At 39.0% G+C, this 27,297-nt stretch overlaps 1 protein-coding gene across 2 annotated transcripts; it reads right to left on the bottom strand.

Moving 5' to 3' along the window:
- Positions 1-1,805: 1,805 nt before the first annotated feature.
- LOC139138406 (E3 ubiquitin-protein ligase TRIM33-like) lies at positions 1,806-27,087 on the bottom strand. Of its 2 annotated transcripts, none has more exons than XM_070706777.1 (9): positions 26,806-27,087; positions 17,507-17,933; positions 14,357-15,799; positions 13,877-14,078; positions 12,303-12,559; positions 9,069-9,186; positions 8,205-8,294; positions 7,372-7,509; positions 1,806-6,655 (listed from the first exon to the last, which is right to left on the bottom strand). In XM_070706777.1, exons 1-9 carry the CDS (start codon positions 26,963-26,965, stop codon positions 6,497-6,499), a joined length of 2,994 nt encoding a protein of 997 aa, XP_070562878.1. In that variant the 5' UTR covers positions 26,966-27,087; the 3' UTR covers positions 1,806-6,496. The 2 variants fall into 2 exon arrangements, with proteins under 2 accessions (XP_070562878.1, XP_070562888.1); XM_070706787.1 differs by having other exon boundaries at positions 8,220-8,294; positions 26,806-27,086.
- Positions 27,088-27,297: the final 210 nt, after the last annotated feature.

The raw sequence follows: 27,297 nt of genomic DNA, 5'->3' as shown, positions 1-27,297 counted from the left end.
TCCAAAGTCTTGTGCATTTCTTTGGGGGGGGGGGGGGCAAAGTATGTTAGACATCTGATTAAAATCAAATGAGGTGATGGTGACGTTTCAACCCTTGCTAGCGCTGGTTAATTGCTGCTCTCGTTAGCTTTCGGCGTACACCCCTACCCTCGGGTGCCGCCAACTAAGCTGTTCGTGCAAAAAGGTGTTCGTGCGACGTTTTTCAGCGGGCGGGCAAATTTCAAAACTAATCAGCGGGCGGGGAGAAAATATCGATATTTACTGTGGGCGGGGAAGAAATGTCATTACTTTCAGCGGGCGGGGACAAAATTTTTGACAGTGGGCACCGTAAAATACGTGGCGGGAAGGAAAGCGGCGTGGTTGATGGAACTTGAGGAGAAATAAAGCGCCTAACTTAGAGGGGAGCAATGTTCCAATGTATACTGCTAACTGCTCGCATGGTTTTGTGTTGATTTGGGTTGCCTACTGGGAATCTAGTTGGCAATAGGGAATTTCAGTAGTGGGGAGAGGGCAGCGGGAAGCTTGAATTGTTGTGGGGAGCGGGCAGACTATACGGAGGGCAGTGGGCATCGAAATTCAGTGGAAGGGCATATTTTCCATGTATGCCAGTTGGAGGGCAGTTACGAACAGCTCTACTTTCCACTCCAAATTCTAGGTCAAGGTCAAAATTAAGAAAAATCGGTATATTAGCCTTCAAAACATGTTTTGTGATGATTTTGCGAAATTCATGAAATTTACCAGTTGTACCCTTGATTTTGAGAAGAGTTAAAAGTCGGCAGAACTGCGCATGTGCAACTTTCTTGTTTACAATGTATTTCATGCACGATTGCAATATGTAGATGCAGCCTTACAACATAGCTGCAACATTTAAATTTTACGATGTGCATTATGACCAACATGTTTTAACTTTCATCAATCGCCAACGAACCTTGGATACAGTGTTTACATTGGTCTTAGGGGTCCCTATAGCGAAAGGGGAAGTTCACCAAGGAAGATTTTTTCATATGTGCTAGCTTTGTGGTCATTTACCCAGGAAAAACTATTTTCACCATTTATTACTGGCAAGATTTTTTACAAAAAACGATAAAAATAGTACAGGAAGTTGCCATGTAATTTGAATCATGGGAAAAAAGCTCCAAGCTTGGAGCTTGCATAACGTGATATGGAAGGGACCATTTCCGGACGGGTATGGCCCCCACATTGTCAACTCACAGTAACACAGTAGTAAACAGCAACACAAAATCTGACAGTGGACAGTTTATTATAAGTGAATCATCGTCTATGCAAGGATACTCGGTATAAACAAAAGTTATGTAAATACGCACAGCCTGGTTTAAGCATAGGTGAGTGGACAATGCCATACCCACGGGAAAATGGTCCCTTCCATATCACATTATGCAAGCTCCAAGTTTGGCGCTTTTTCCCATGATTCAAATTACATGGGCAACTTCCTGTACTATTTCTATCGGTTTTTGTAAAAAATCTTGCGAGTTATAAATGGCGAAAATAGCTTTTCCAGGGTAAGTGACCACAAAGCTAGCACATATGTTAAAATCATCCTTGGTGAACTTCCCCTTTAAGAGCAGTTCCGACGACTAACTCCCTTTAAAGACTATAGTGTTGTGCTCTAGATCAAGACACTTTACACCTCGTTTCCACTGGCTGACAAAGTGGTGGGTATCTGACCCTGTAATTGGACCGTCCTTTGGCCTTTTGGATGACAGAATAAATAAATAAATACATTTCATAAACTAAGTTTTCAACTTCACGATGCATGTCCCAAACATTCAAACTCACGCCACAAGTTGATATTAAAAAGAATGCGAGAATGCATTTATTGTGAACTAATATAGTCCTTGCCTCTAAATACATGAGTGCAAAATATATTTAAAGTATTATAAATACAAAAGAGATAAATATAGCATAGATGTTTAAGTAAAATCATAACAAGGTAACTTGGAGTTTTTCATGCGATGTGTCTGAAATGTTTCTTCATGATATAAGAAATCATTATGATACACTATTATCATTATTCACCTCAACTGACACATACTGGGCCTGCTGTTTTTCATTATGAAAACAATCAGGTTTTCTTAGGGGGGCTCCCCTAGCTATGTGAAGCAACTTGACCACCTAGGTTTGTGGAGATTTGTAATATTGTTCGATGTGGGTCCAGAATTGTTCAGTCTCACCAATTTTTCTAGCAGGGTACCGCTTACAAGAGGGACATCAAACTCCTAACATCTGCCCTCCCTCTAGGCTCTTGGTACAACCTATTTGTCGACATGTCTTCACCAAATGTCTACCCATAAAGTAGACCATGGTGCTTTGAAGCCCGAAGTGGGGAGATGTTGTAAGAGTTTGTGTAATGTGGTTGTGTTTTTGTACCTAGGTGCACTGTTACATTTGGCCCCCGCAGGTGATCTTAGAGAGAACTCCTGGCAACTACAGTCGTACAGCAGACCTGCGTGTGTGCACAATATTAAGTTCTGTGGCTAAGGGTGCTAGACTGAAAAAGAGTCCACTTGTTTTAGCTGTGTGTTACAATGTGGCTGCCAATCCACGTAAAGGAACAAATAATAAAGGCAGCCAGTCACATAGGAAATACTAACAAAAGTTTGGATCAGTTCTGTTTCCTCTACAGTCTACACCTCCACAGGTGGTCTGAGATTTCTGTATTTGTAATTCAGCACTGACCAAAATGCCAGGCTAAACTCCGTTCTACCACGCTTGAAAACATCAAGGTTGTGCCAATGTTTGCAGGTGAAAAAGATAAGTCTACTCATAGTACTAAGGTCTGTGATTATTGCAGTTCTCTACTAAATAAACACAACAGTGAAATTTGTGTGGAAGTATTTACATGGTTTCTATGGCTACTACTCTCAATATTTTGTCACAACACAACAACACTGGCAGCAAATTAAAGATAATATATTTTCTTTGGCAAATGAGGAGAGAATGAAAGTTCTAACTAAGTGGCTTTTCAAAGACGATAGAAAAAGAGGTCTTTTTCAACAGTGTATATTCACTGAACACAACCTTCAGAAAGTCAGTCCAACTTCACAATTTAAAATGATAAGAAATTGACTTCAGTATCTGAGTATGATTGTAAGAATTCTTACAAATCTTACGGTAATATAATATAAAAGTGCTTCATGAAGATATTTTTCTTTGGCTCATTTTCACAATTCTTCTTTGACCACTATAAGTATTTTTATGGTCTATTTTTGAAGAGTTGCTAGCATCAGAAAAATTCGGGACAGAAATTTACAACTCACACAGAAACTTGATTCTTTGCATGTCAACACTACTGAACATAACATTTGAAAAGAATTTCTCAGACAAATGTGTGCCATCTTGGTAGTAAATCTTTGGAACTATTGGTATACAACGAATGGAGATTTCAATATCACTGAAATATCAAAAATTGGTAAGTGTGCCAAGACCAACAAGTAACTTCGAATAGATTCTGTAAGCCCAATTGTTCGATCACACTTTCGAATCAACCCAGTACAGTTATGAGAATTTCATCTGATAATTGAAGTTTCGCTCAGAAGTACTATTTGTATTTAATTAAGGTAGTATGCACCTCGCAAGTGGACTGTTGCTCAAACGTTCCTAAACGAATCTTTCAGCAAATCTCTTTCAAAATCAAGAATAAAAATCGGGGCTCACCGTATAAAGTTTGGTACTAGGGACATAAATTACTTCAAATTGACTGATTTGAAATTCAAAGTGGTGGCCATCCCTCTTTAACTCTATGGAGAAAAATCAAATTTTTGATTTTCAAAAAACTACAGTGGTGAAATTTTTTTCTAACACCATAATGAGCCCCAACAAGTGGTAAAATAGAAAAGTGTTGTAAAAGTTTGAGTTAGAATATCTGTCCCTGAGGCACATTCTACCTTAAAAAAAAATCAAATTACACAAAAATAAAACCATCTTTGGAAGCAACAGGTACTGCCTGTTTGCTAGTGAAGACAATGACATGTGGTAAATTATTTTGATATGAATTTATGGCCCTTGAAGAAACACTGACATAAATTGCGGCAGGAAATTATGAGACAATTTATCAGAATGAACGTACTAATTCAAAATTCTGGAAGGGAAACATAAAACGGACAGCACAACTTGACACTGCAAACTGCAGCAATCATTTGAAATTAAGGAAACAGCTTGGCTCTATAAATTTAATTAAAATTTATACCATCTTTAAAGAGCGTTACATAAATTGATGAAAATATATTCAAAATGATTTTAAAAAACATCAATTGCTTCACTTCTTTATCTGCATATATAAATATATTTCACACTTTAAGAAAAATGTTGCCTCAACACCATTTCCGTGAGTATATGGAACTGGCACACAAATGAACAGACAAGGGTAACTTACAAATGTATGCATTTCTATGCATTTCTGATACTATGACTTAGAAGCCACATTCGAATGTCTTTTACAACAGCACAAACAAGGCGTTGTTAAAGGGAAACCATCATCGGAACTGCGCCTGTGTGAGTTTCTTGTTTACAAACAATGTATTTCGTGCTAGATGCACCTCATCATCATAGCTGCAACATTTAAGTTATACGATGTAGATTATGACAAAAACGATGTAGATTATGACAAACGTATTATGTTTCATCAATCAGCATAGTACCTTGGATACAGCGTTTACATTGGTCATATGGGTCCCATTTGACCTTTAACCTTTTCACCCCCAATTCCCTGTAAACAGGTCCAACTTTACAATAGAAAACGATGGATTTCGACCAAACCATGGTGGTGAAAGGGTTAAGCGCAGTTCCTATGACTGTATCCCTTTAAGCAAAATACTGCAGAAGCATCTACAACAAACAGCTAAAATCTCCACATGATCAGTATACAACACATCCCTGGGCTGATATCTAGGACACACATGGGCACACATCCAAACTTTGATGTTACCCAGAACAATCATGATCACACATCCCAGGGTTGAGGGTACCCAGAAAATACCCACTGTACACAAATCCCAAGGTCGACTGTACCCAGAACACTCATGGGCACACACCTCCCTCAGTAGATGGTATCCCGCACATCCTTAACAATTGAACATCTGTGTTGGTACTGCCGATGGTGCATTTTGACAGTCTCAGACGCTGCTTGTCATCACAAGAAGTGCAATATTTATAAATTTTTTACACAGAATCTACTACATCTGTCATTTTCAATCAGAATGAAAACATCTGAATGAAGAGTTCAAACTATGATTTAACCAGGCAGTTTAAACAAGTTCATTAGATTAAATTATCGGAATGATTTTTTTTGGTTTTTCATGTACGACTTTCCTTGTTCATAAATCTGGCCTCTCCCATGAAGGTAAGCAAAGATTTTCAGCCTTATATTTGTGTTGACTTGAATTGTGAATTAAGATACACTCTGGACATTGAGAGCTTCTTGTGTACATTTCAGGGTAACAACAGTTCAGAGAAAGATCTCTGTGATCATGGCTTCAAAAGTAGCAGATTCACCATTGCTACACCTGGTATTCCACACAGAGGTCATGTTAAATTATTCACTTTACCATTCCAGCTGATGTGCATCGTGCTCGGAAGGTTATATCTGATTGGTCGATTGTCACTATTCACAGCAACTTAGGGAGTCTATTTGTATTATTTAATTATAACTGTTAGATTTCGCCACCCAATTGCATAACAGCTTACGAGATGCTGCACATCAGGGCTACCATTTTCCTGCTGGGTTTACCCATTACTAAGTATGTACAAATTAGCAATGAATACAATGTCCATGGTTCAACAGACTTCAACATTGGAAGTCTCCGAACACATACGTATAAACATGACACATCTCAGACTTCTACTGCTATCGCATACAAACTGGGGGATTTTTTCACAGACTTAACCTGACAGTCAGTGACAGTCAGTGACAGTGAGTTCAATGACAGAGAGCTTACCAGTCCTTTGAATTTTACACAGATTTGAATGACTTGACCTGAACGTGATTAAAGCAAGCTGCGAGCTATAACTGAAAGATAACTGGTGCACTGCCATCTTACAAGTGAGTTTTACACACTTCTAGGGTTGAAAATGGCAATTTTTCACTCAACGTTTGTCTTGGCTAAATCTTATCTACCCCTCTTCAATTTAAAATCACCATTCAAACTTGGACATCTACAGAGTACCAAATAATTAAAAATTTCAGATAGACTGGTGTATGCGACTCTAAAAATTCCTCCCAAATTCTGCAACAACATTGAACACGCCAAAATTGAAAAGTTGATTTCAGTATACGTGAGGCATTGTGAACACCACAAAGTCTCCATAATTTTTACATAAACCCAACATCAGCTTCTACCATTGTGGGGAAATGTGATTTTCTGATGAAGTTTGATCTGAATGTTTCTTTCTGTGGCACATTTTCTTTCTCTCACTCCCTCCTTCACAATATTGAGGCAAGCAATTCCTGATAAAACTATTGTTGAGTGTTGCAACCTGATCAGTGGTAATGGACAATTTCGTTCGGTCTCTTCTTCCGCTTGTTGAACCTGAGCGGCTGTTCAGATGTTGAGCCGATATAATCCGATAGGTATCTCTCCAACAGCCTTGTCAGGAATTTATCCAGCCTCTTTCCAGCTTTACCAACGGCAGAATCCGGCTGCAGGGAATCAAAGAAGCAAAATTTATGTAATCTCTTCTTCTGTATCCATGTGTACAGGCAAACTTATACTTCTGACACTGCTGACATGAAACTTTGGGTCTTCCATAAGAAATATCATAAATTAAAATATTACACACTGTTTCAAATCTTTGGATGATGCTTACAGGAAATCAAGAATTGCAAATTCCAGCCATCACTTCAATAATTGAGTAATTAACTTGGGACATCCACTGCAGAACAGACAGACTATTATGTTATTTTGTTACCATGGAAATGATTTTCTTTATTACTTTAAGATTTTTCCATTGTTTTGAATTTTTGCTTCTACCTCCGCACACACTTTGCAACTGAACTTGTGGAAAATTCAATGACGTTTTGAGTTCACTTCACACAGCAACAGTCTATCATTGTGACATGAAGATAACGTACTACACATATTCTGACTGCTTACTGTCAAGCAATCAATTAATGATCAGTGTAAGGATACGTGTCAAACAAAACAGGAAGCAAATCGTGAATATCACGATCAACGCGTAACCACCTCCCAGTTCCCGGGTGTCACTGGTATGTAAACAAAATGATTCAGGCATACTAAATGTGCACCTGCATTTGTCCTGAATCAAACATGTCCAAACTTCGACCGCCTCACATATGCCTGCCTTTATCTCTACACAACGCAACAATTTCATTTTGAGTCAACAGGCAATACTTACAGCGTTGAAGATGGCACAGTTTGAAAACACCAGTCTACAATCTGATATGAAGTCTTCTATATTTTCATAGCTCTCTAGTTTGTGTTTGATTGTGCTGAGGTCCATGGGATTGGCCACTATCTTGTAATAATCTGGAACCTGGCAAGTGAATAAAATCATCCAGAGTTATCAAAACATGAAATCTAACACCAAAGTAGTATTTAAAATTATATATATCACAACAGTTTTTGTAAAGTACAATTTTTGTTTTGTATTCCTAGGAAAGTATTCCATTTTACCACAATAGATCAACCAACAAATAAAGTGCAACACAAAAGATAGCTCCTATGTCTTTACAGCTAAAAATCTACCAATCTGAATTTCACTGAAAATAAAGAGACATTCACTCCCTTGGTACGGTATAATATTGCTTTCAGATTGTGCTTTTGAAATTCTTTCACCCCATTAGCACACATTTATCACATGATTCTCTAGTGAAGATAGTGCAACAGACAATACCGTATAAACGTTGAATGCAACAGTTGTGCTACAATGTACTATGCCACAGATAGCATTACAAGAAAGGTGAAAGGTCACTGCGCTACTTGTAAGGAAAATTTTAATCACTATGATGGTACTTTTCATTGCCATGGCAACCACTAATAAACACAAAACATCGTCTTGCAAGGTCTAAACCAGACACAGACATAATCATTGGGTCATAGTGCTCTATGCATGAGTAACACATTGATAATTGTTCACTGCAGAGATAACACAATCAGAAGATCAAAGTTGAGTTAGTAGAAAGGAAATGAATGCAAATATTTAGTTGTGAGTTAGAAATTAGTACATACATCGCAGCTGCTTACCGTTTTTGGAACTGGTTCATGAAAGGGTGGACTGGCCTTGTGACAAAAGAGTTCCAATAAAATTTTCTGGCACACCTGGAAAAGTCATGACAAATTATTATTGCATGTTTACAGGTGGCAACTTTTCTACAAACTGGCACTGATGAGGGACATGACAAAATATTATCAGTGGCCACAAGAGGGCGCCAAGTCAGACCATATGGTCTTCTATTGTTATTTAAATAGCTTTGCTAATAGAAAGCAATAACAAAACACACACGCCCAGAGATTAAATTTGCTGTCTGGACAAAGCCGTCTGATTGAAGAGATGGTATTATAATAATTCTGGAAAGACAAAATTAAATTTCATCTGATCAGATACTAGAATTGTCTGCAACATCTTGCTCTAAAACACAGTGCATTTCATACAATATATTGTAAATTTTCTGTGAAACATTATATCAGCAAGAAATTTGCCCATAGCATCATTGTGAATGCAGTGTTGAGCACGGCAAGATTCATAAAGTGGGAAAAATTTCATTTCATATTGTCTGTTGCCATCAAATATCAAGTCTGCAAAACAAAATTTGTATTTCCTGGGTACTAAGATCAAACAATGTACCTGTATGTACTTTAGGCTATCCATGAAAATCAGCAAAATACAACTATTGACAAAAAAAAGCAGGATAATAAAAACGAACTAACGAAAAATTCGAGCTATTAAATCTGAAGGTCATATTTCTCAATGCAAATGACGCAATAAATTCCAATTTAAACTCAAGGCAATATGTAAATTACTAATTAGCTAATCAAAGTGATACAATCAGTTTCCTGTGAGCTGGAGGAGTCTACTGACATTATTTTTTGTACCTTGGTTTCAAATTCATCCAGTCCAGAACTAGCTTTCCTCTTCAGGGAACCGTCCTCGTCTTTATCCTGATGTGTTTCCATGGCAACTTCTTGGCAGAGACCACAGATCCATGTATCACTGGAAAAACAGGATAACATTACAGAAATGAAATACAAGATACATTTACATCATCGGCACAAGGCAGCTGATGTCAGATACCCCTTTCTGCCTTGATTTCTGGTAATACGCCTGGTTCATCCCTGCCTATATGGGAGTAGGCTTTCTACTAAGTTCAAGGGTGAATCAGCAGAAATCTTGTTCAACTAAAATAGCAACCTGATCATTGGATTGTTCACTGCTGCATTCCAAAGTGACTATATCTAGATTCTGGATCAATTTGCCACAAAAAAGGGCATGTGTAAATAGGCTACGGAGAAACAAAGCTGTCAGGGAACACCTTCCATGGCTGTTATTTACATTTACACATTTTTAAAAGTCGGAAATGGGCTACTAGAATTTAGCACTGTTTTCCTTTAACTGAGGAATTTCTTTGACACTAGTTAAACACACTGTACAATGTTTTTAATGCTGGAAACATCAGTGTTCACTTGCATCTTAACTTCCCTGTTCTGTCTCTTACACATCCTCTTTGGCACACTCTCTCACTCAATCTCACAAACTCTCTCTCTCTCTCTCTCTCTCTCACACACACACACACACACACACACACACACAAACACATACAAATATTTGATAGAAATGCCACCTTACAAAAAATACCGTCAATGACGCTGTACCTTCTCTAATGTGGTGGCCAGGTCAGGTAATTGGTTGTTGGCATGGAGTTGTTGGTAAATAGTTGATGATGTAGGGGCATGAGGTGGGATATGGACCCAAAGAACCCAAAAGATGATTAAATACATCAATCAAAAAAATTCTAAGCTACAGTATAAACTGCCTAAAGATAGTTCAATGTGGAAAAAAGTTAAACAATTCAGAAAAAGAATTAACAGTCCAAAATAGTAATGACGCACTTCCTTACTGACCTGAGTGCATGTGAAATACACAACCTGGCATCTGTAAATTAAATGTATACCAAGTGATCATTTCCAGTAACTTTTAACTGTTTTTAATGGATTTTCCAAAGAGTCCTGTGGAAATGATGAAAAACGCCTATCTGGTCTTGCGTTTGTATAACCTCATGGCTGATAATTGTCATAGTATTGAAAAAAAATTGAAAGTGAAGAAATTACTGTTTTTAATAGGCATATTTTCCTTGAAATACATGACCGTGTAAAGAATATATGCTAAAAGTGTTTAAGAGTAAATTTCTTTTCAAAAATAATTTAATTTGTGACCAAAGGATTTTTATTCTTTGAGTTTACAAATTCAAACATTGCAATTTGTTCAATCATCTTGTGCAGTGCAAAATTTATAAAATGACTGAAAAACAAAGAAATTGGCAGAATTACAGTCTTTGTGATGTAAAATTATGGATTGACATCACGATAACTGTTAATCTGTTTGAAGTACTAATATACTATAATTTAAAAAAGAAAAATTCATGCAGAAACGGTAAAATATATTGTCAGCAATGTAGTGTTAATTTTGACTTGACATCAAAATATGCCTTTGCTGGATACCAAATATATAGGGCGAAATATCAGCCATGTTCAGCAAAATCCCACAACAGCATTGATCCTTAACTAATTTGATTTGATTTGCTTATGTTATCCTTGTATGACAGTCAGTACAATATGGAACTTGAACACAACACAGTGAATAAGTATGCTGTAAATGAAATGGTGTGGCTGCATCCACATGCAGCAATAGGAGTGCCTTTGTCTCTCACCCTCATTTCCAACCTGTCCCATCCCTGAAAAAATAGTTTGGTCTTATATTTATAATGTTAATAATTTCTGTATTTGTTAAAATGTGCGCATCTCAAAAACTTTTGATCATAAACATTTTCATTGTTTTTTATAGCTGACCAATCAGTTAACCTGTTTATTTTGAATATTTGCGCATTTTTCCTCAGTATTTGACATTTTCTGAATACCTTCTTATTCAGTTTGTCATTTTCTAAAAGTTTAAATGCTCCATTGTGTGGTCAAGCTTTCCACAAGCATCAAATGTGGTACTTCATATAGGAGGGTCTGCCTCTAGAGGGCGGGCATCATGAACACTCCTGTGTTTGTTGGTTAATTCCTCCACGTAAACTTCTGATTGTACTGTAAACATTGAACATGGCCGACGTCCGATTTTCCTGTCTAAAACTTTCACTCATTTTCGTTCATATGACTCTGAAACTCCAGGAAACGATTGGGAAGAAAGGGTTATCTTGAAATATTGAGGTACTCGCCGATATTTTGCAAAATTAAATGAGAAAAAATGCAAGGAAAATGCCGACAGGCTTACACAATGACAGTTTTCAGACTCGGAGGCATATGATCATCTCTGCAGATTATGCAACAGGCCCAGATTCAGTACCAAACACTAGCGCTCACAGAGTGAGCAAACACAAAGTGAGTACCCCTAACGTCAGCTCAGTAGTCTGTAATAGATTGTAGTCAACTAAGAAACCTTGGAGAAAGGCTTAACACTGTGGCTATGTCGCTAAGTCCCTTCTGATTTTTGTCATAGCTCAAAATCGTTCTCCCACACCTCAACCTGAGCCATGAACAACCCCCACCAGTTTATGATATGACCCATCACAATGGCATGCCGTCAACGGATCTTGACAGACGGAAGTTCTTGACAGCAGCATACTGGTTTTCAACTCTAATACCTTCTCTGTCTATAATAGACACGAGAAGGTAAAAATGTTGTCAGCCTGTCCTTCAAAATGACTCTATACCAATGACCTAATTCAAACAACACTCATTCTTTGGACAACATTGCCAAACTCTCCTGTTTCAATTCTCCTCTGCATTCTGGACATATTTTCCATTCTTCAGACTATTGTTTAAGGAAGTGTGGCACGCTGACAAATTTTACTGTACACACATATATTGGTAGACATTCACAGGTATGTTTGTATGTAGGATAAAAGTATCCTTTTCGATTAAGATTCAATGACAAGAAAGATTTGTCCATATAAAATGAATGGCCTTGTGTATTTTTTTGATATTGAAATATATTAACTGGTGCCTTTACTCCCTGCAACACACATATATGTAACTTATTTTTTGGACAACGGCATACTTTTTAGACCTGAGTCAAAAGAGCCACAAGTGTGCACAGAGAGGGCTTACTTTGGCGTGGCAGTGAGTGATGGAATGTGACACTGTAGATGGAAGACTTTGGGACATTTCTCGCAGCACAGAAGATCACCGCCATTGTGACAGCACGCACAGTAATCCTCGCTCTCATCATCATTTGCCCTCTCTTCTGAGGGCCCTGCTGTTGGTTCAGGAGATTCCGGCACTTCGTTGCCCTCGTTGCCAAGGTTACTACCTTTGCCGCCCTTTTCTGGTTGTGTGGTAGCAGGATTTGCAATGTCAAGAAGTTCCTTAAATGAAAAGAAATCAGTGTTTACATGTACTGCATACAGATACAGGTGTACAAGCGAGTAGCACTGAGTGCTGCACCGGTATATGATATTGAACTGTGTTCAGAGAATTTCTCTGAACTAGTCTTATGTTTGGGTTGGTTTCTCCACTCACAGTGCTTTTATTTGCAAATATTTCGGGAACACAAGAAAACAGTCAGGAAGGAGTAACCAGTGAGGCCCCTACATGAAATTGACATGTCACTGAATCTAGAGACTTCTCCTTGACTCAAGACGATTTGCACATGACATGCACATGAAGTGCTGTTCAGTTATCAACAGAACTTTCTAGAAATCCTAAAAGGGCTTCATGGAGTTCAGATATGCCACAAGTTCTACATTATCTTAAAGTGAAATTGCTGCTGTCTCATAATTTGATTATTTTGATATCGTTGTGGAACCTTAGAAACTAAATCAGAAACCCTGGTGGCGTTTATAGCTTCACTTATCCTTGACTAAAATCCTTCACTTGGCTTACAGTGAATGTAGACAGACAAGTGTTGTACATGTACAATGTGATGACTGACTATGATGACAGTCAATAATTGGGAATCACAGACACTGAAATGTTCAGCCCCTCAAGGTTGTGGTTGGACCTGTATGTTCAATGGAAACTGGTGGGAGAGGGGTGTGATGATATGGTCTTTTGAGAATGTACATGTTACAGCAAGCATCTACACTGTCACTGGTTTTAGCCTTCAAAAGGACAGTACATGAATGAATATGGAAAACTGGTTCAGCATTTTGCCACCATGGTTTTCCTTCACTGTGCTCTTTTTGTGGCCATTTTGTTGGGCCTGTGGTTAACAATTAGGCTGGCAAAGAAGTTAGGCTTCAGATGTTTTCTCTTGGGATAATTACCGTGTGGAAAGCCAATCCTGTTGTCCATAACAAATACTAAAACACATACAGCCAAGGGGAGTTTCTCAGGTATGATAAATCATGCGGAAATATGGAAATTGGTGAAATGGCTTGCGTTCCCTTCCCCATGCCTCAGTGCTAATGTCTTACTTTTGATTGTGCAGCAGTGTTCTGTGTTCCAAACAGTTTTGAACAACAGATGTATAGCTAATTTACATAAGAATGCATAATTTGAATACTACTTTGTTGTGAAATTATATTCTTTAGTACAGTTCTTAATGTATGAAAAGATTGTTCCAAAAACTGAGTAGCTGCCCGCCCCTCATAATCCCCTTGTGGAAAACCCTGCTCAGTACTGCTGTGTTAGAAAGCCCTCTGCAGGATACCATGAAAATTTACACATCAAAGTCGACTTACTGGAAACATTGACAAGGGATCATCGTCTTCTATATGGCTGTCACTTCTCTTGACAGTGAAATCCAGCGGTACAACACCACAGGCACTTGGCTCATCCAGCGGTACAACACCACAGGCACTTGGCTCATCCGCACTCATAGGTTCCTGTTTGACACGTACATTGCTTGTGCTGGGCTCGGAAGTGACACTGCTCCTACCATCACTGCAAAACACACACCATCAAAGTATAAAATGTATTGTGAGGTCCTCTATCATATAGATAAGATAACTTCAAGAAGACATATTCCATTTCACCAATTTTCTCAGTAAGGCATGAGTAACAACTCAATTTAAGATATTGTAAATATGACTTTTGGTGAGTAACCCTCGGATAACACCTGAGGAAGTAGGTGAAAATACACGCACGTTTTAGCTCAATACCTATGTAACAGACCCTGCAGGATAAGGGCTTACAGTAATATTCAATTGAGTGGGACTCACCAAGAGGAGGCATTGCTTGATGGCCGAGAGCTGCCTAAATGAAGCCCTGTTGTGTCAACTTGACCAGAGCCTGTACTCAGCGGAGGGGTCCCCTTTCGTGCAGCTTTCTCAAAGCTACACGACGGTTTCTCCCGTGGCGATTCCGCTTCACTTTTGATTTCAGTTTTGGCAGAGCTGACGTGCTCCTGTTGCTGTCCTTGGTTGAATGGAATAGTCACAGGCATAGTAGGGGGACTTGTAGGCAGTTGTTTGTCGCCCCCACTGGCACTGCTCACTTGGTTGTTCCCCTGGGCAGGCGGCATATGCGTAAAAACAGCCTCTTGAAGGTCGCGGACTGAGGGACTCAGCTGGCGTAGGGTGCTTGGCGACAGACGCGTCAGGTTGCCAAACGATACAACGTTAGAAATGACCGGATTTCCGTGTAACACAGTCGCTTGTGTTGGTGACGGTTTCGGGGCAATCAACCTAGGTTGCACTTGCGGCTTTGGGTTCATAGGCATGTGTGATAGCCTAGGCGGTTCTTGTTTTACTTCACCCTGCTGAATCAGTTGACGTTGAAACTGGTTGACAGGAGCTGTTGGCGGGCTGTTCATAGTTGCTGACATAGAGGTGGGGATCTGTGCTGCAGGGGGCATGCCAGGCTGATGCTGTTGTTGCCTCTGATTGGCAAGCTGCTGTAGGGTGATCTTTCGCTGTTGCAATTGCTGCCACTGATGTTGTCGCTGTTGCTGTTGATGCTGCTGCTGCTGTTGCTGCTGCTTGAGTCGCTGCTGCTGCTGCTGATAGAGAATCTGTCCGTACTGCGGTGGTGATTGGTTTGGATGAGCGCCCCCACCACCACCCAAGAAAGCCTGTCGGGGTGCCTGCTGGATGGCTCGATTCAGCTGCTGAACCACGTTGCTCGGGTTGCTGCCTTGGCCCGACGCGTCGCTGATCAACAACACCCCAAACTTAGAAATCTGCTTGGTGGCGTTGTTCATGTCAAAGAGGAACTTGATGTCCATTCCGAAGATCGGCGTCTTGTTGCACGGGATGCGAAGTACATTCACAAGCTGCTGTAGAATGGTTTTCTTGCTGTACAGCAATGCAGCATTGCTTCCTTTCAGGACAGTGTTCGTGGTGAAGTTCATACAATGATCAAGCAGTTTCCCTAGTTGCTGCACCTCCTGTGCCTGCACTTCCAAGCGTTTCTTTTTAATAGCACACGTCTCCTTGAGGTCGGCCAGTAACCGTTTCGCCCTCCTGTTTACTTCATTAATCAGAGTCAACATAAATAATCGTATATCCTGACTTGTCTTGTTTTCAAGTTCATTTATTTGTTTTTGTTTTTCTTGGATTCTCTTGTGAGCATTGGCAATGAACTGTTTTTTCTCCTCCAGTTTCTGGAGGAAGGCTGTCATAGTCCCCTTTTGCCTTGCCGCAGCCTCATTCACAAACTGATATCTGAAAGGCAAAATGAAGAAAGCATGGTTAAAACTTCATATCAACATACAAATTGATATTTACAATTTGTTTGGCACCTAAATCCAGGTAAAGCCATGATACGTTTTAGGGAAGTACACTTGCATTACATACATGTAATAATGATATCTTACAGTGCCACCAGCCCAAACAAGTGCACCCTTATATATCCTGTGTCCCTGCAGACAGTGCTCACACAGCTTATTTTGATCTGAGTGATAGATCTGATATCACGTGCTGACATGTGATCTTTGATTGTTACAAATAAGATTCCCAGTCCCTTTGCATGATAATGTAAGCAACTTGTACATGTACAGGTCATTCATGCAAAACAGAACAGACTTAGTTTGTTTTTTTCAGTGATAACTTCCTGGTCATACTTAATCTTGGATATATGGTGATTCCATTATATTTTGCATCATTATAGTAATGGCAACTTTCAGGCAAAAATGAAGATTAGCGAACACAGATTGGACACTGATTTCACTAGTAACTGACATATACAGGGAATTACAGGGATAGGGGTAAAGGAAGGGTATGTACATGTACATACTATGGCTGGCAACAGGAGGCTGCCTGGGAAACACACCCCTCCCATACCCGGCCTTCTTTTATATATCAAAACTACAGTACATGTATATACCCACTAATTTTCACTCATGCGAAAATACACTCTCTTTCACTTCAGGCTTGCAAAGCACGAACAAGAAACTTTAAGTGTCCTGGTGCGATTCAAACAAACAGGGTCAATGGGTTAAGAAACCAAATTAAACTTTTACAAACAATCTTTGTTCAACAAATGCACGGTTTTTTGCTAGGATTTGGCACATTGTAAGATAATTAATGGTGTTTGGTCCCCATTTCCATGTCTGTTGTCCTCCAAAATGAGAATTGATATTCTTAAGGAACCCAGGAAATATTACGGGGTGCTGTCCCTGACAAAAAACACTGATATACTGAACTTAGAACAATATACAGTATGGGTTGTAGCAATGAAACAGTTGTTCAAGGACTAAATATTCTACATAAAACAAGGAAATACGATACATTTTTCTAGGTTCCTTTTCTATTGGGAGGGTAATGCCCTCAGGTTGACCCTGTTTTACATCTACATGTACAATGTGTACCATAGGATACACAAAGAAACTTTCTGATTTCAAATTACATGCTATCATATGAAACCTACACAGTACAAACAATTTCACTCTGAAAATGGCCTTCAGGTCATTGGCCACCACAGGTGTGTATGCATTTACATGTACGTACATTGCATGTATTTGCTTGGAAGCCAACATAACTTGTAGCAATAATTCTAGATTAATTTGGGGTCACAGCAAGCATTGCATTTTATTGACTACAGAAGTCTATTGTAATATCTAGTGAAATCAGATGATAACAGTGCAAGTGTATTGGATGTTTAAAAAGCTGATGAGAAAATTTTATATTTTCAGCCTTATACAGTAGCTCAACCCTAATTCTGCCAGGCAGTATCACTTTTCCATTTGCGAAGTCAGTAAAAAGCAAAGTTGGTATAAAACCATGTATATTTTTACCCACTGGGCAAGTTGTACAAATATAATGTACAAGTCCATAAAAATCATTTTTATAGTAACTACGTGTATGATTTCAGGGGTCTTAAAATATTCAAAAAGATGTTTTCATACACACTTTATATGTATTACTACTTACTTGTGCTCTTTGTGTCCTAGTAGTTGGCAGTCCCTGCATGTCAGTTTATCACACGTTTCACAGTACAACTTCAACTGTTCCTGTTTGTGTAAGGGGCACATTAAAGGCCTCTCGCGAAAACTTCCCGGACTCATTGACGTTCCTTTCTGCGCCGCCTCCGCCGACTCCTTCGGCTGGATTATGTGGTCCTTTGTGACTCGCACTCTTTGATGGGCTTGCACACAAGCATCGCAGAGCCACTCCGAGCAGTCGTCGCAGTACGACGTGACCGTGGCGTTGTCGTCACAGCTGGTACACTTTGTCTCAGATTCTGTAGTACTGGTCGTCGTGTTCTCGCCACTGATGCTGATCTCGTCCAACATGAAGTAGTTGTCTATGAGACTGGCTGGGTTTCTGACCTCCTGTTTGCATGTCGGACATCTAATGGCTGTGAAATGATATTAGAGCAAACTTTAGCGAGTAAATTCATGTAATGAGGTTGGAGATTATGCACGTATCTTTCTTAGTGTTCTCCATAGAGCAATTATAGAGTGATGGCCACCACTCTTTCATTTTGGGTAAACAAAAAAAGCATTACCATAACAATTACATTTATTGTTATGCAAATTAGTCACCCCTTTACCAGAAAATCCTGGGGAAACGTAAATTCTTACAACTTACACTAGTATATGTATATTGGATGACATACAGCATAAGCAGTGCTGTACAAGTTAATATGATATCACAGTTTTTAACCAGTTCACAAAAATTTTATGTGGTATGCAAGTCATCTCAGCAATAACAAATGCATGTACTACAGACACTAGGAATAGTAGGATAGAGCACTTGGTTATTGGGCCTTAATGTAATGTACTGCTTTTGTTCACTGTGGATACATGGATATTGCATGCATCCTGTAACGTTAAAGCACACGTCGATCTTTCTCACTGCAAATCCTGATGTTTCTGTCACTGTACTGTGTGTTGCTTTGCAAGGCAAAGTTAGGCCATACAATATACACATGATGGGATGTACAGGGGATGGAAGGGGGATACGTACCAATGTTTTACAACTACATGTAGGAAAGATGAATGTTTTAGAGCTTTTGTCCGATTTGGAACACTAGTAAACCAGCTTATTGCTTCAAAATGTTTGCTGCAACTCTAATGACAATATTTTGTGTACATGTACTATACATCTGATTCTATGTAGAATGTCAGAACTTTTCTGCACCACAATGGAATTACTTTCATATTTCTTGCGCGCAAAAAATTCTGTCCAGGTCCCCTACATGTATAGTTGTATGTGTTCACGATATGTTTGTTAAATCGTTTAACACTTATAACAGTGGCAATGATGTAGTCAAGGGGTTAATGCAAGTGTGATCTTGAATGGCGCATTGTGAAGTTTGGTCCCTGCATGTAAAGACAATACAATACCATACAGGTGGGACTATATATCTACACACTGGTGAAAGTGTGTGCAAAGCTTACATGTACAGTACATGTACATCAAGTACCGAGTTTGTAAAGTGGTAAAATTCACACCAACACAGTCTGCTGTGATTGAATATGCATGTACATTGTAGTCCTATCTCCTGGAAAAATTCAATATTGACACATTATGAGAGGGCAAGTATCAGGCAAGTTTTATCTAGTCCAAGGAGACTTTAAGGCACATGAAAACACTTCAAGGTGATAATTTTAAGTACAGACAATGTTGGACATGTTTGGGTTGGCCCTGGTCCCAGCTGACACATTTATACTACCTGTTTTACTGCCGAGACCAATTTTTGTAGGGGAACACATAATGCTGTCTATAGTTTTATTGAAATAAGGTTGTAAAATTGACAGATGCATGTATAATCCTAAATTTTTACGTCTATTATGTTCATTTGAAATTTGTCATAAAGGTATGGTGGCCACATTGAATTTCAAATGTTGGTAGATACAAGTAACTTTTTGCCTCTTGTGCCGAATTTTTCAAGGAGACCCCGATTTTTCATTTTTCATTTGGAAAGAAAAATTCGAAGTTTTCTTGAGGAGAGTTTGTGCAAAAGGTGAAGTCTTTCAATTTTTGGGTGCTTATCACAGGTACCTAAAAAGTAGTAGAGCATAATATTTCCATCTCCCTGGTACAGCATGTATTTCTTAACTGAATTCACATGTGAGCATCTCATATTTTACAAGATTGGACCGTTTGACGAGACCGACTCCCATGTAGCACACTGTCACAAGACTTGTCTTGCTCAAACATAAGAGTATGCAAAAAGTGCAGTGTACAGTACACTGCACTTGGTGCATACTGCATGTTTGAGCGAGACAAGTGTGTGTAATGATTTCCACTGACTTGATCTGAGCAAAATTGTAGTTTTATTTTCAATTTCTGACTTGGGACAAGTCTGCCTGAGAATTTAAGCCTGACTCAGTCAAGCATCCTTTCATGGTCTAAGGTGATCATTCATTGAGGTTTGCCCTTGAACTTGAAGTTGTGGATTTCAATTGTTTCACAAAGCTGAACCAGGTCAACCATTTAGGACTACTACGGTGCAAGTTCTCTCTAATGTCCACTGATTCTTTAACGGACTACTCTATACAGAAACTAAGAGTGAAAGTCTTGCACTTTCAAATGACATTTTTGTTCGAAGTGTTATCTTAACCTTAGTGTTCATTAGCTGCAAGTTATATATTATACTCATGTATGTACGTGTATGTTCCACTGTGACTTGAAATATTAAAACTACAGAACGCGGTATGACACATGAACCAATAGCTCACACAGTTATGACTTTGGCAATGAAACTTTGCAGTGATAAAGTTGAAATGTTGGCGATTAATACCACTGAGAATGAACACCTTACACTTGGCGTACAAAGGCCCTGAACAAATTCAGGATTTGTGGCTATTTACACCAATGTGCATGTATAACAGATTACAGTTACAAGGACTTGACCCAACACCAGAAGTCGGTCAGATTTGCATGTTTATAACAGCCAAGGTCCTATCATGATGACATATACATGTATAAGAAAGGGAATTTGCAGCCTTGTTTTGCACAAGAAGTTCTCCATGGTGATAGGAGCGTCATATCTGTATATGTATGAGATAATTTGTCACATCATAGCATGCTCCAAACGATGGCAATATGCCAGATGTGTTGCCATGCCAAGACGTATCAATGGCAGTTCACGGGTGATAGCTCACAACCCTGGGTGAACAACATGATCCATTGACCGAAGCAGACTCTATTATCCTTTGATTGGTACAACTGTTACTTATTCAGGAGTACCACGAATTTGAGGAACCCCTCGCTCAGATTTCTGAGAATTGAAATGGAAAGACCCAGAATGTACACTCGGATGTAAATAAACAACAAACTTTCACAGGATTATTATAAAAGCGTTTCTTTTATTAGATGACAGTCATTTCATTGGTCAATGTGGGGACCTAATTTTTTTCCCTCTGGCTTGTGAATTTTTTCCAATCCACTTGTCCAGTAGATAAATGAATTTGTAGTCATGCGGTTTTAGATTTATAGTATAAAGTGTATACAGTATACATGCATGTGGGATTAGCAAACAAGGTTGAATATATACTGATACTGGACTGAGGGCCATACAATTCTGGATAGATTTTTCTTACCCCCGTAATGACAGGCACTTAGACAGGTCAAGAAAACATGTGTGTACACTGTATTGACTTATGGTGACAGTGTGTATTCATTTAGAACAACAGCATGACAAAGCAAGAACAGCAGCATGACAAAGCAGAGGATTTTTGCAGAACAAGTACACACACTACATGTAAGTGCCAATAAAGGCATGCCTTACTCAACACACTGATCCCATGTCTCTGCACACATGTATACAGAATTGATCCACTGTGTAGAAAACACCAGCCACTAATATGCAGAGATGAAAGTATGTACATGTACTTGTACACTTTTTCTAATTCTAAAAAAGTGACAGTTTTGACAAACAAATCGGAAAATTACAAGTCAATTTGTGCAGGATAAATAGCAACTTTGCTATTTGATTTCATTGCCCACGACAGAAAGGTCATAAGGTCATGCTGCAGAGCACGAAGGTCATACATGTACAATGTACAAGGTTTTTCCACTGTGACAAGATGCATTTAGACCAAACCACAACCTAGGCAAATATACAAATACACTTAACTGGCAGGAAAAAAAAAGTCCGAGAAATACTGCAGATGCATTCATGTTTCCTACATGGATACTGAAGTCTACACCTCACCAGGGACAGACTACTCTCTACTCTACTCTATAATTCTTTGCTGGTATGCTGCTTGGGAGAACTCATTTTCCCAGTAATTCTGGATTTTACAACTTTCCTCACATTTTATATTGATTTATCCTTAAAAATCTCCAAAACTATCTTCATCTCCTGAATGAGCCATTGCATTTACTGGTAATGTGCCATTTATGAAAAGAAACTTGAGAACTTTCAGTTCTGTAAAGGAAACAATTAACAAAACAGTTTTGAAGCAATACTTAACTGTCTTATACCTTACTAATCATCAAGTGGAGGCTACATAGAAGGGCTAGAGGTTTTTATGGAAAAAGGTTGATATAGAACCAAAATTTGTCCCACAAATGTATATTCATGACACACATTGTATTTGGCTATTTTCATACAGTATCAACACAGTCCCCCTAGCTTGCAAGCAACTTGCTTCCTTAAAACCTGTACCAAATGGATTGGTAGTGCAATTACAGAACAAGCACAAATTTTCACTTTCCTACAGGTCTTTTCCTTCAAACTATTCAAAGTGAAAATGGCTATGGCTGCTCCACGTATACCATCAAGCAAAATATTACTTTCCTAGCAACAATGGCCATGCCTATAGCAGCAAATGTACTTTGTATGTGTGAATGACAATTATAATAGCATATCCTAGTAACATGATCATGGCCATAGCAATGGCAAAACTAATGCGTTTCTGGCCAATTAGTAAACTTGAAAAAGATTTCTTCTCTTTAATAACACACAGCTTAGACATTACCCTGTTTTCCCTAGCAACAATGACTGCACCCTTAGTAACAAGCCAATGGTAGTAAATTTGGCAAAAGTATCCAATCAGCCAATGTCCATAACACTATCAAGTTTGACTACATGTAATGGAGCCTAGCAACTACAGCGACGCCCACAAAGGGGAAACAAATATTTTCTTGGCCATAAGATATACGGGTTACGTTCAACTGCACACTTTAAATGTCATTAAAATTACATCATTACTGAATATAGCTTTTGTACTTTCTTCCCAATTTACAGAACTTGCTTGAAATTTTACCGGCCAGTAGCAATTCTTTAGAAAAGGGCTGTACAAAACACAACACCAAAATAACTACTTCACACATGCTTTCATGGATGCTCTACCAGGAAATTGTGTTTAGTTAAAATAAATCTGCGTCCATTGTCGCTGGTACTGAAAGATTCAATGCGCACCATTTGTCAGATTTTCTCATACTGTCACAGCCCCCTTCAATGATTGGCTAAGCTATGTGCCTCTGCCCTCAACATTTCAAGCTTGTTGTGTAGTCTAGCTCAACGAACTACATGTACATGTAGCATAGCCAGTTTCACTTTGCAGTAATCCCAGGGAAGTGGTCCATTGGCAATACTGCTGAGGGCAATTAGTCTTGCGCAGAGATCAGATGCCGAATTTCAAGATAATACTGCTACTAAACATACTGCTAGCAACAGCACGCAATATTAGAAACAAATAGATTTAACGACAAAGTATAGCATAGGGTATTGTCAGTGCGTGTGTTTGTGTTATTGTATAGGCTTGACCTGGCAATAAACTGACCGTCAATTTTACCCTTGTTGACAGATATGAATACATGTACATAGACAGAATAGAGTGAATGTAGATAGAATACAGTGATTAATGTAATATGCATGAATCCATGGTTGTGTACAAATAATTCTTATGGCCTCACCTCTTCAAGTGTGCACACAATGATAACAAACATACAATGTATACATGTATGTAAACCATAGGGGCTGCTTACACAAAACTGTTGGGAGCATTGTGGTTTGTATAGAAATGGTCAGTGTGGGCGGGTGAGTGTGACCGCAACTGAATTGTACACTTGAAATTTCAAACTTGTATTGCCACTTGATGGATGCTCTCTTGTACCATACTGCAAGGCTTCAAGTAATGTTAAATACATGTACACATACTGTAGCTGTTTGGACAATAATGTACATTGAGGAAAATCAGTAGAGGAAATAACATTACTTTTTACTCAAGAAATAAACTGTGCTACCTAGCACATTGATAATACTACTCAGTTTTGAAGGCCTACACTTCTAGGTGCAGATACAGGGACTGCGACCTCTTTCACCCTTTCCCTCCCTGCCAGACAGTATCACTTTTGGCCCTTTCCCTGCCAGACAGTATAACTTTTAAATTTGCAAAGTTAGTAATAATTACTTGCAGTAAAAATAAGTATTGTGTCAAAACCATACATATTTCACCCACTTCGCTTGATCTGTTATACTATGGCAATGTTAGTCGGCCAAAATCATGTTTACAGTAAATGTACATTTACATACATGTATGTTTTCAGGGGTCTTTAATGTTCATTTTTTGTTAAAATTGGACTTATTGTTCTTGACAAGTTTGAACAAACTTGACCTGATGGTGAACTATGAACTTCATAGGACAGGGTGTAAGAAAACCCAAGCTTCTGTACATAAAGAAGGTCTACTACTTCACTGACACAGAAGTGGCCCTCTCTATGGCCTGGCTGCCCAACATATCAGGTAATCAATTATTGGAGGGCTTGCTTCCATAGTTTGCCTGCCAAGGTCATATATCACTCTCAGGGCATGTTTTTTCATACCGGTACTCATAAAGCCAAATGAAAGGATTGTGTCCACTGAAAGAACCCCCTAAGACCAGCATGAGTTTTCACTGGCCTGTCTTGGTGACTTGACATCGTAGTGTATGTTATGTAACAAAGGTTTGTGTGTGTGTAACCGATGAACTTATGAGCTTGGTTGATTTGACATGTCCTGACCTAAAAAGTTAATGTATTCATAGCTGTCTAATTTGGCAGTCATAAATCAGCCATTTTTGCCAAAACGTTTGTTTCAAGCAGTCTGTCTAATAATAAAAAAATATACATTCTGGCCTACATTCCTTTAGTATTGTAATTTTTCCAATTAAATTTTTGCACACCATTTTCTTAATTTTTATGATTTTTTCCGCAATAGTTTTGAAAATTTTAGACTAAAGGAAAATTTGAGACTAAATGGTGATAACTTTTCATTGGCTACAGTTTCTTTATCAGAATTTGAGGAAAAGTCTACTTGTAAACAAATTGTCTGGACTTTTAAAAGATAGTCTGTGGTTAGGGTGACCGGACGAGAGGCCCTCCTATTCCCTACAATGGGGCTGACACAAGTTTTCTGAGAGTGAATGCTCGAAATCGAAGGCATAAAGGGGGACCCAGGTAGTGATAAATTGTACAAATTCACCTTAAGTATGAAAAAGTTTTGCACATTTATGTCTATGAACATGGTAATGACGTGAAAATCTTGAAGTTTATGAACACATTTTGTCAACAAACGTCAGAAGGGGACGCCATCTTGAAAGTCGTCTACTCGCACGCGAACGGTCACTATGAGAGATCGCATGAACGGAAACACTTGCATTTCATAGTGAATGTTGGAAGACTAGGAAGTCAAGATGAGTGCAAAAATTCCTAAAAAGGTCTTTTTTCTTCCGAGAAACTGCTGACGAAATTTTTACTTTGAAACGGCTATGACTTTTGGCATCATTTTCCAGGAGGGAAGGAATGGCCATGCGGGCAAATTGTACCTATGATATTTTTCTACTTGTTTTGTGCTCTAAAAAAGCTCAGCTATATAGCGCAAATTAGCGCCCACGGTTTTCCAAAGCAGGAAGTAAATTTCGCAATAGTGCCGTACTTGAACAACGTGCTTTTTCACCGGTGCGCACCTGTCTTGACCAGAAACAATGACTTGTATCCATGATACTGTAAACACAAAGGTCAGCGTGAGGACAATCTTCCATTTTCTTTCACTGGGACTCATCAACCCATACAATATTCGCACAGAAATAATTTGGAAACTATCGATGCACCTTTCACCGGACTAATTATTGTACAGCGAGTCATCTTTGAGCCATTTTAACAATATTTGATCCGATTTTTGGTCATATTGTCTCATTATTCCTCATTACAATATTCTCAGGGAAAGATTTGGAAACTTTGATTTTCCAGAGGCTGTCAAATTGTGATTATGCTAATTAGCCAAATTATTTTTTCAGATTTGGACTTTGTACCAGCACTTTCAACAGGTGCAATCAAGATTTTGGCAAAAAATTCAGTTTTAAAAATCGTCCGGTCACCCTACTGTGGTATATTTTTGAAAAGTGACAAATATTGACTTGGGCACTCAAAGGGTTTATTACCTTATATACCCTTAAAAAGTCAAAGGAACGACTTGAAATTTTTAACGTGAAGTAGAGATATACTTGAGAGAACCTCACTCAACTTGCTCAACAACTTAGACTAAAATCTTGTCTTGGGCCCCCTCCCCCACCTCTACATTTCTTTCGCTTGTGAAGTTGTTATCGTACATAGGTCACTGAAGCCATTGCATAACCATAAGAAGTCAAATCAATATGTAAAGCATAGGGCCTTGAGGCAAGGTCGTGCATTGTGACCCCGATCATGGACGTCTATTTTTTAGGTCCATGCCCCAATTAAAGCCCTGAAGCTTGGCGAAACCGTGGAGTAAACGCGGTTAAACCAATTTTAATACTCTGTCAAAACTCAGGGTCACATTGTCGACCTCTGGCAATCAAAATACAGAAAACGTGACTTTGGTAAACGAAATGGTTTATCAGTGACAAAAAGTTACGAGAAAAATTGCAACTCGTGGGCTGTTATAGTGTTAAACGTTCGGTCACCAACCATTAAGTTTCCCTGAAATCATAGACTGGGATATACATGATGTGAAAATGGAAGCCTGTGACGCTAAAGCAATTTACATGACAAATACTGCACATATCTGTGTGTGATTCAATGCGATGTGTGTGTGTGCGAACTTTATGCAACGTCTGTCAGCGTTACGAGTTCAATGTGATCGTATCATTCGCCAGTGACATTGTCATATAGGATTGGTGTTCGGGCATTCTGAGACGAAAACCACTATAACAGGGGAGATCACTGGAGTAACTTTTGTACAAAGTGTAATCATTCAATGTTCAAAAGGACTTACGCGTACGGAAAGACCCAAGCACGTACACACAGATATTTACCTCCATCGTCTCCCGGTGTTATGCACTCTTTACAAAACGTATGCAAACACGGCATCAGTTTCGGCTCCCTACCCGCGAAACCATTCTTGCACACAACACATACGGTCTGAGGTTGCTCAGCGCTATCTCCATTAACGGTTGTACTCGCTTCCGAAGTCATATTTTAACCGTTACGTTTAAACTTTTGGGAAACCTTAAGTCCAATGTGGCTGACTATAGAACACGATCCACGGATCGTGCTCGCTCAGTCACTTTGACCCATAGTAAGCCTCGTTCTGGTCATACGACGGCTTCCGGAGACAGAAAGCCGTCGCTTGAAAACCGGTTTCAGCCGGTTCTAACCAGTATGCGCTGCTTCAATCCGGTTGCTATGATCGTATTGTTTATGCATTGACATCCCGCCTTTGTTTGTTCTGAATGCGTCGCACAGGTTCCACCTTTAATGAATACGTGGTTGCTATAGCAACAGCAACTTTTTAGATTGCAGGATTA

This window comes from Ptychodera flava, chromosome 1 (genome assembly GCF_041260155.1).
Source record: "Ptychodera flava strain L36383 chromosome 1, AS_Pfla_20210202, whole genome shotgun sequence".
In the NCBI taxonomy this organism is placed as follows: domain Eukaryota; kingdom Metazoa; phylum Hemichordata; class Enteropneusta; family Ptychoderidae; genus Ptychodera; species Ptychodera flava.
Note: the sequence above shows the minus strand (reverse complement) of the source record. Positions and strands in the feature narration are given on the sequence as shown.

Excerpts from the sequence above, each read along its gene's own strand:
- LOC139138406 (XM_070706777.1), bottom strand. The coding sequence starts at position 26,965 with ATGACTTCGGAAGCGAGTACAACCGTTAATGGAGATAGCGCTGAGCAA. Across the intron at positions 15,800-17,506 it reads CTAGGACACAAAGAGCACAA|ATATCAGTTTGTGAATGAGG; the intron begins GTAAGTAGTAAT and ends TTTGCCTTTCAG. Across the intron at positions 9,187-12,302 it reads TCACTCACTGCCACGCCAAA|TGATACATGGATCTGTGGTC; the intron begins GTAAGCCCTCTC and ends CTGTTTTTCCAG.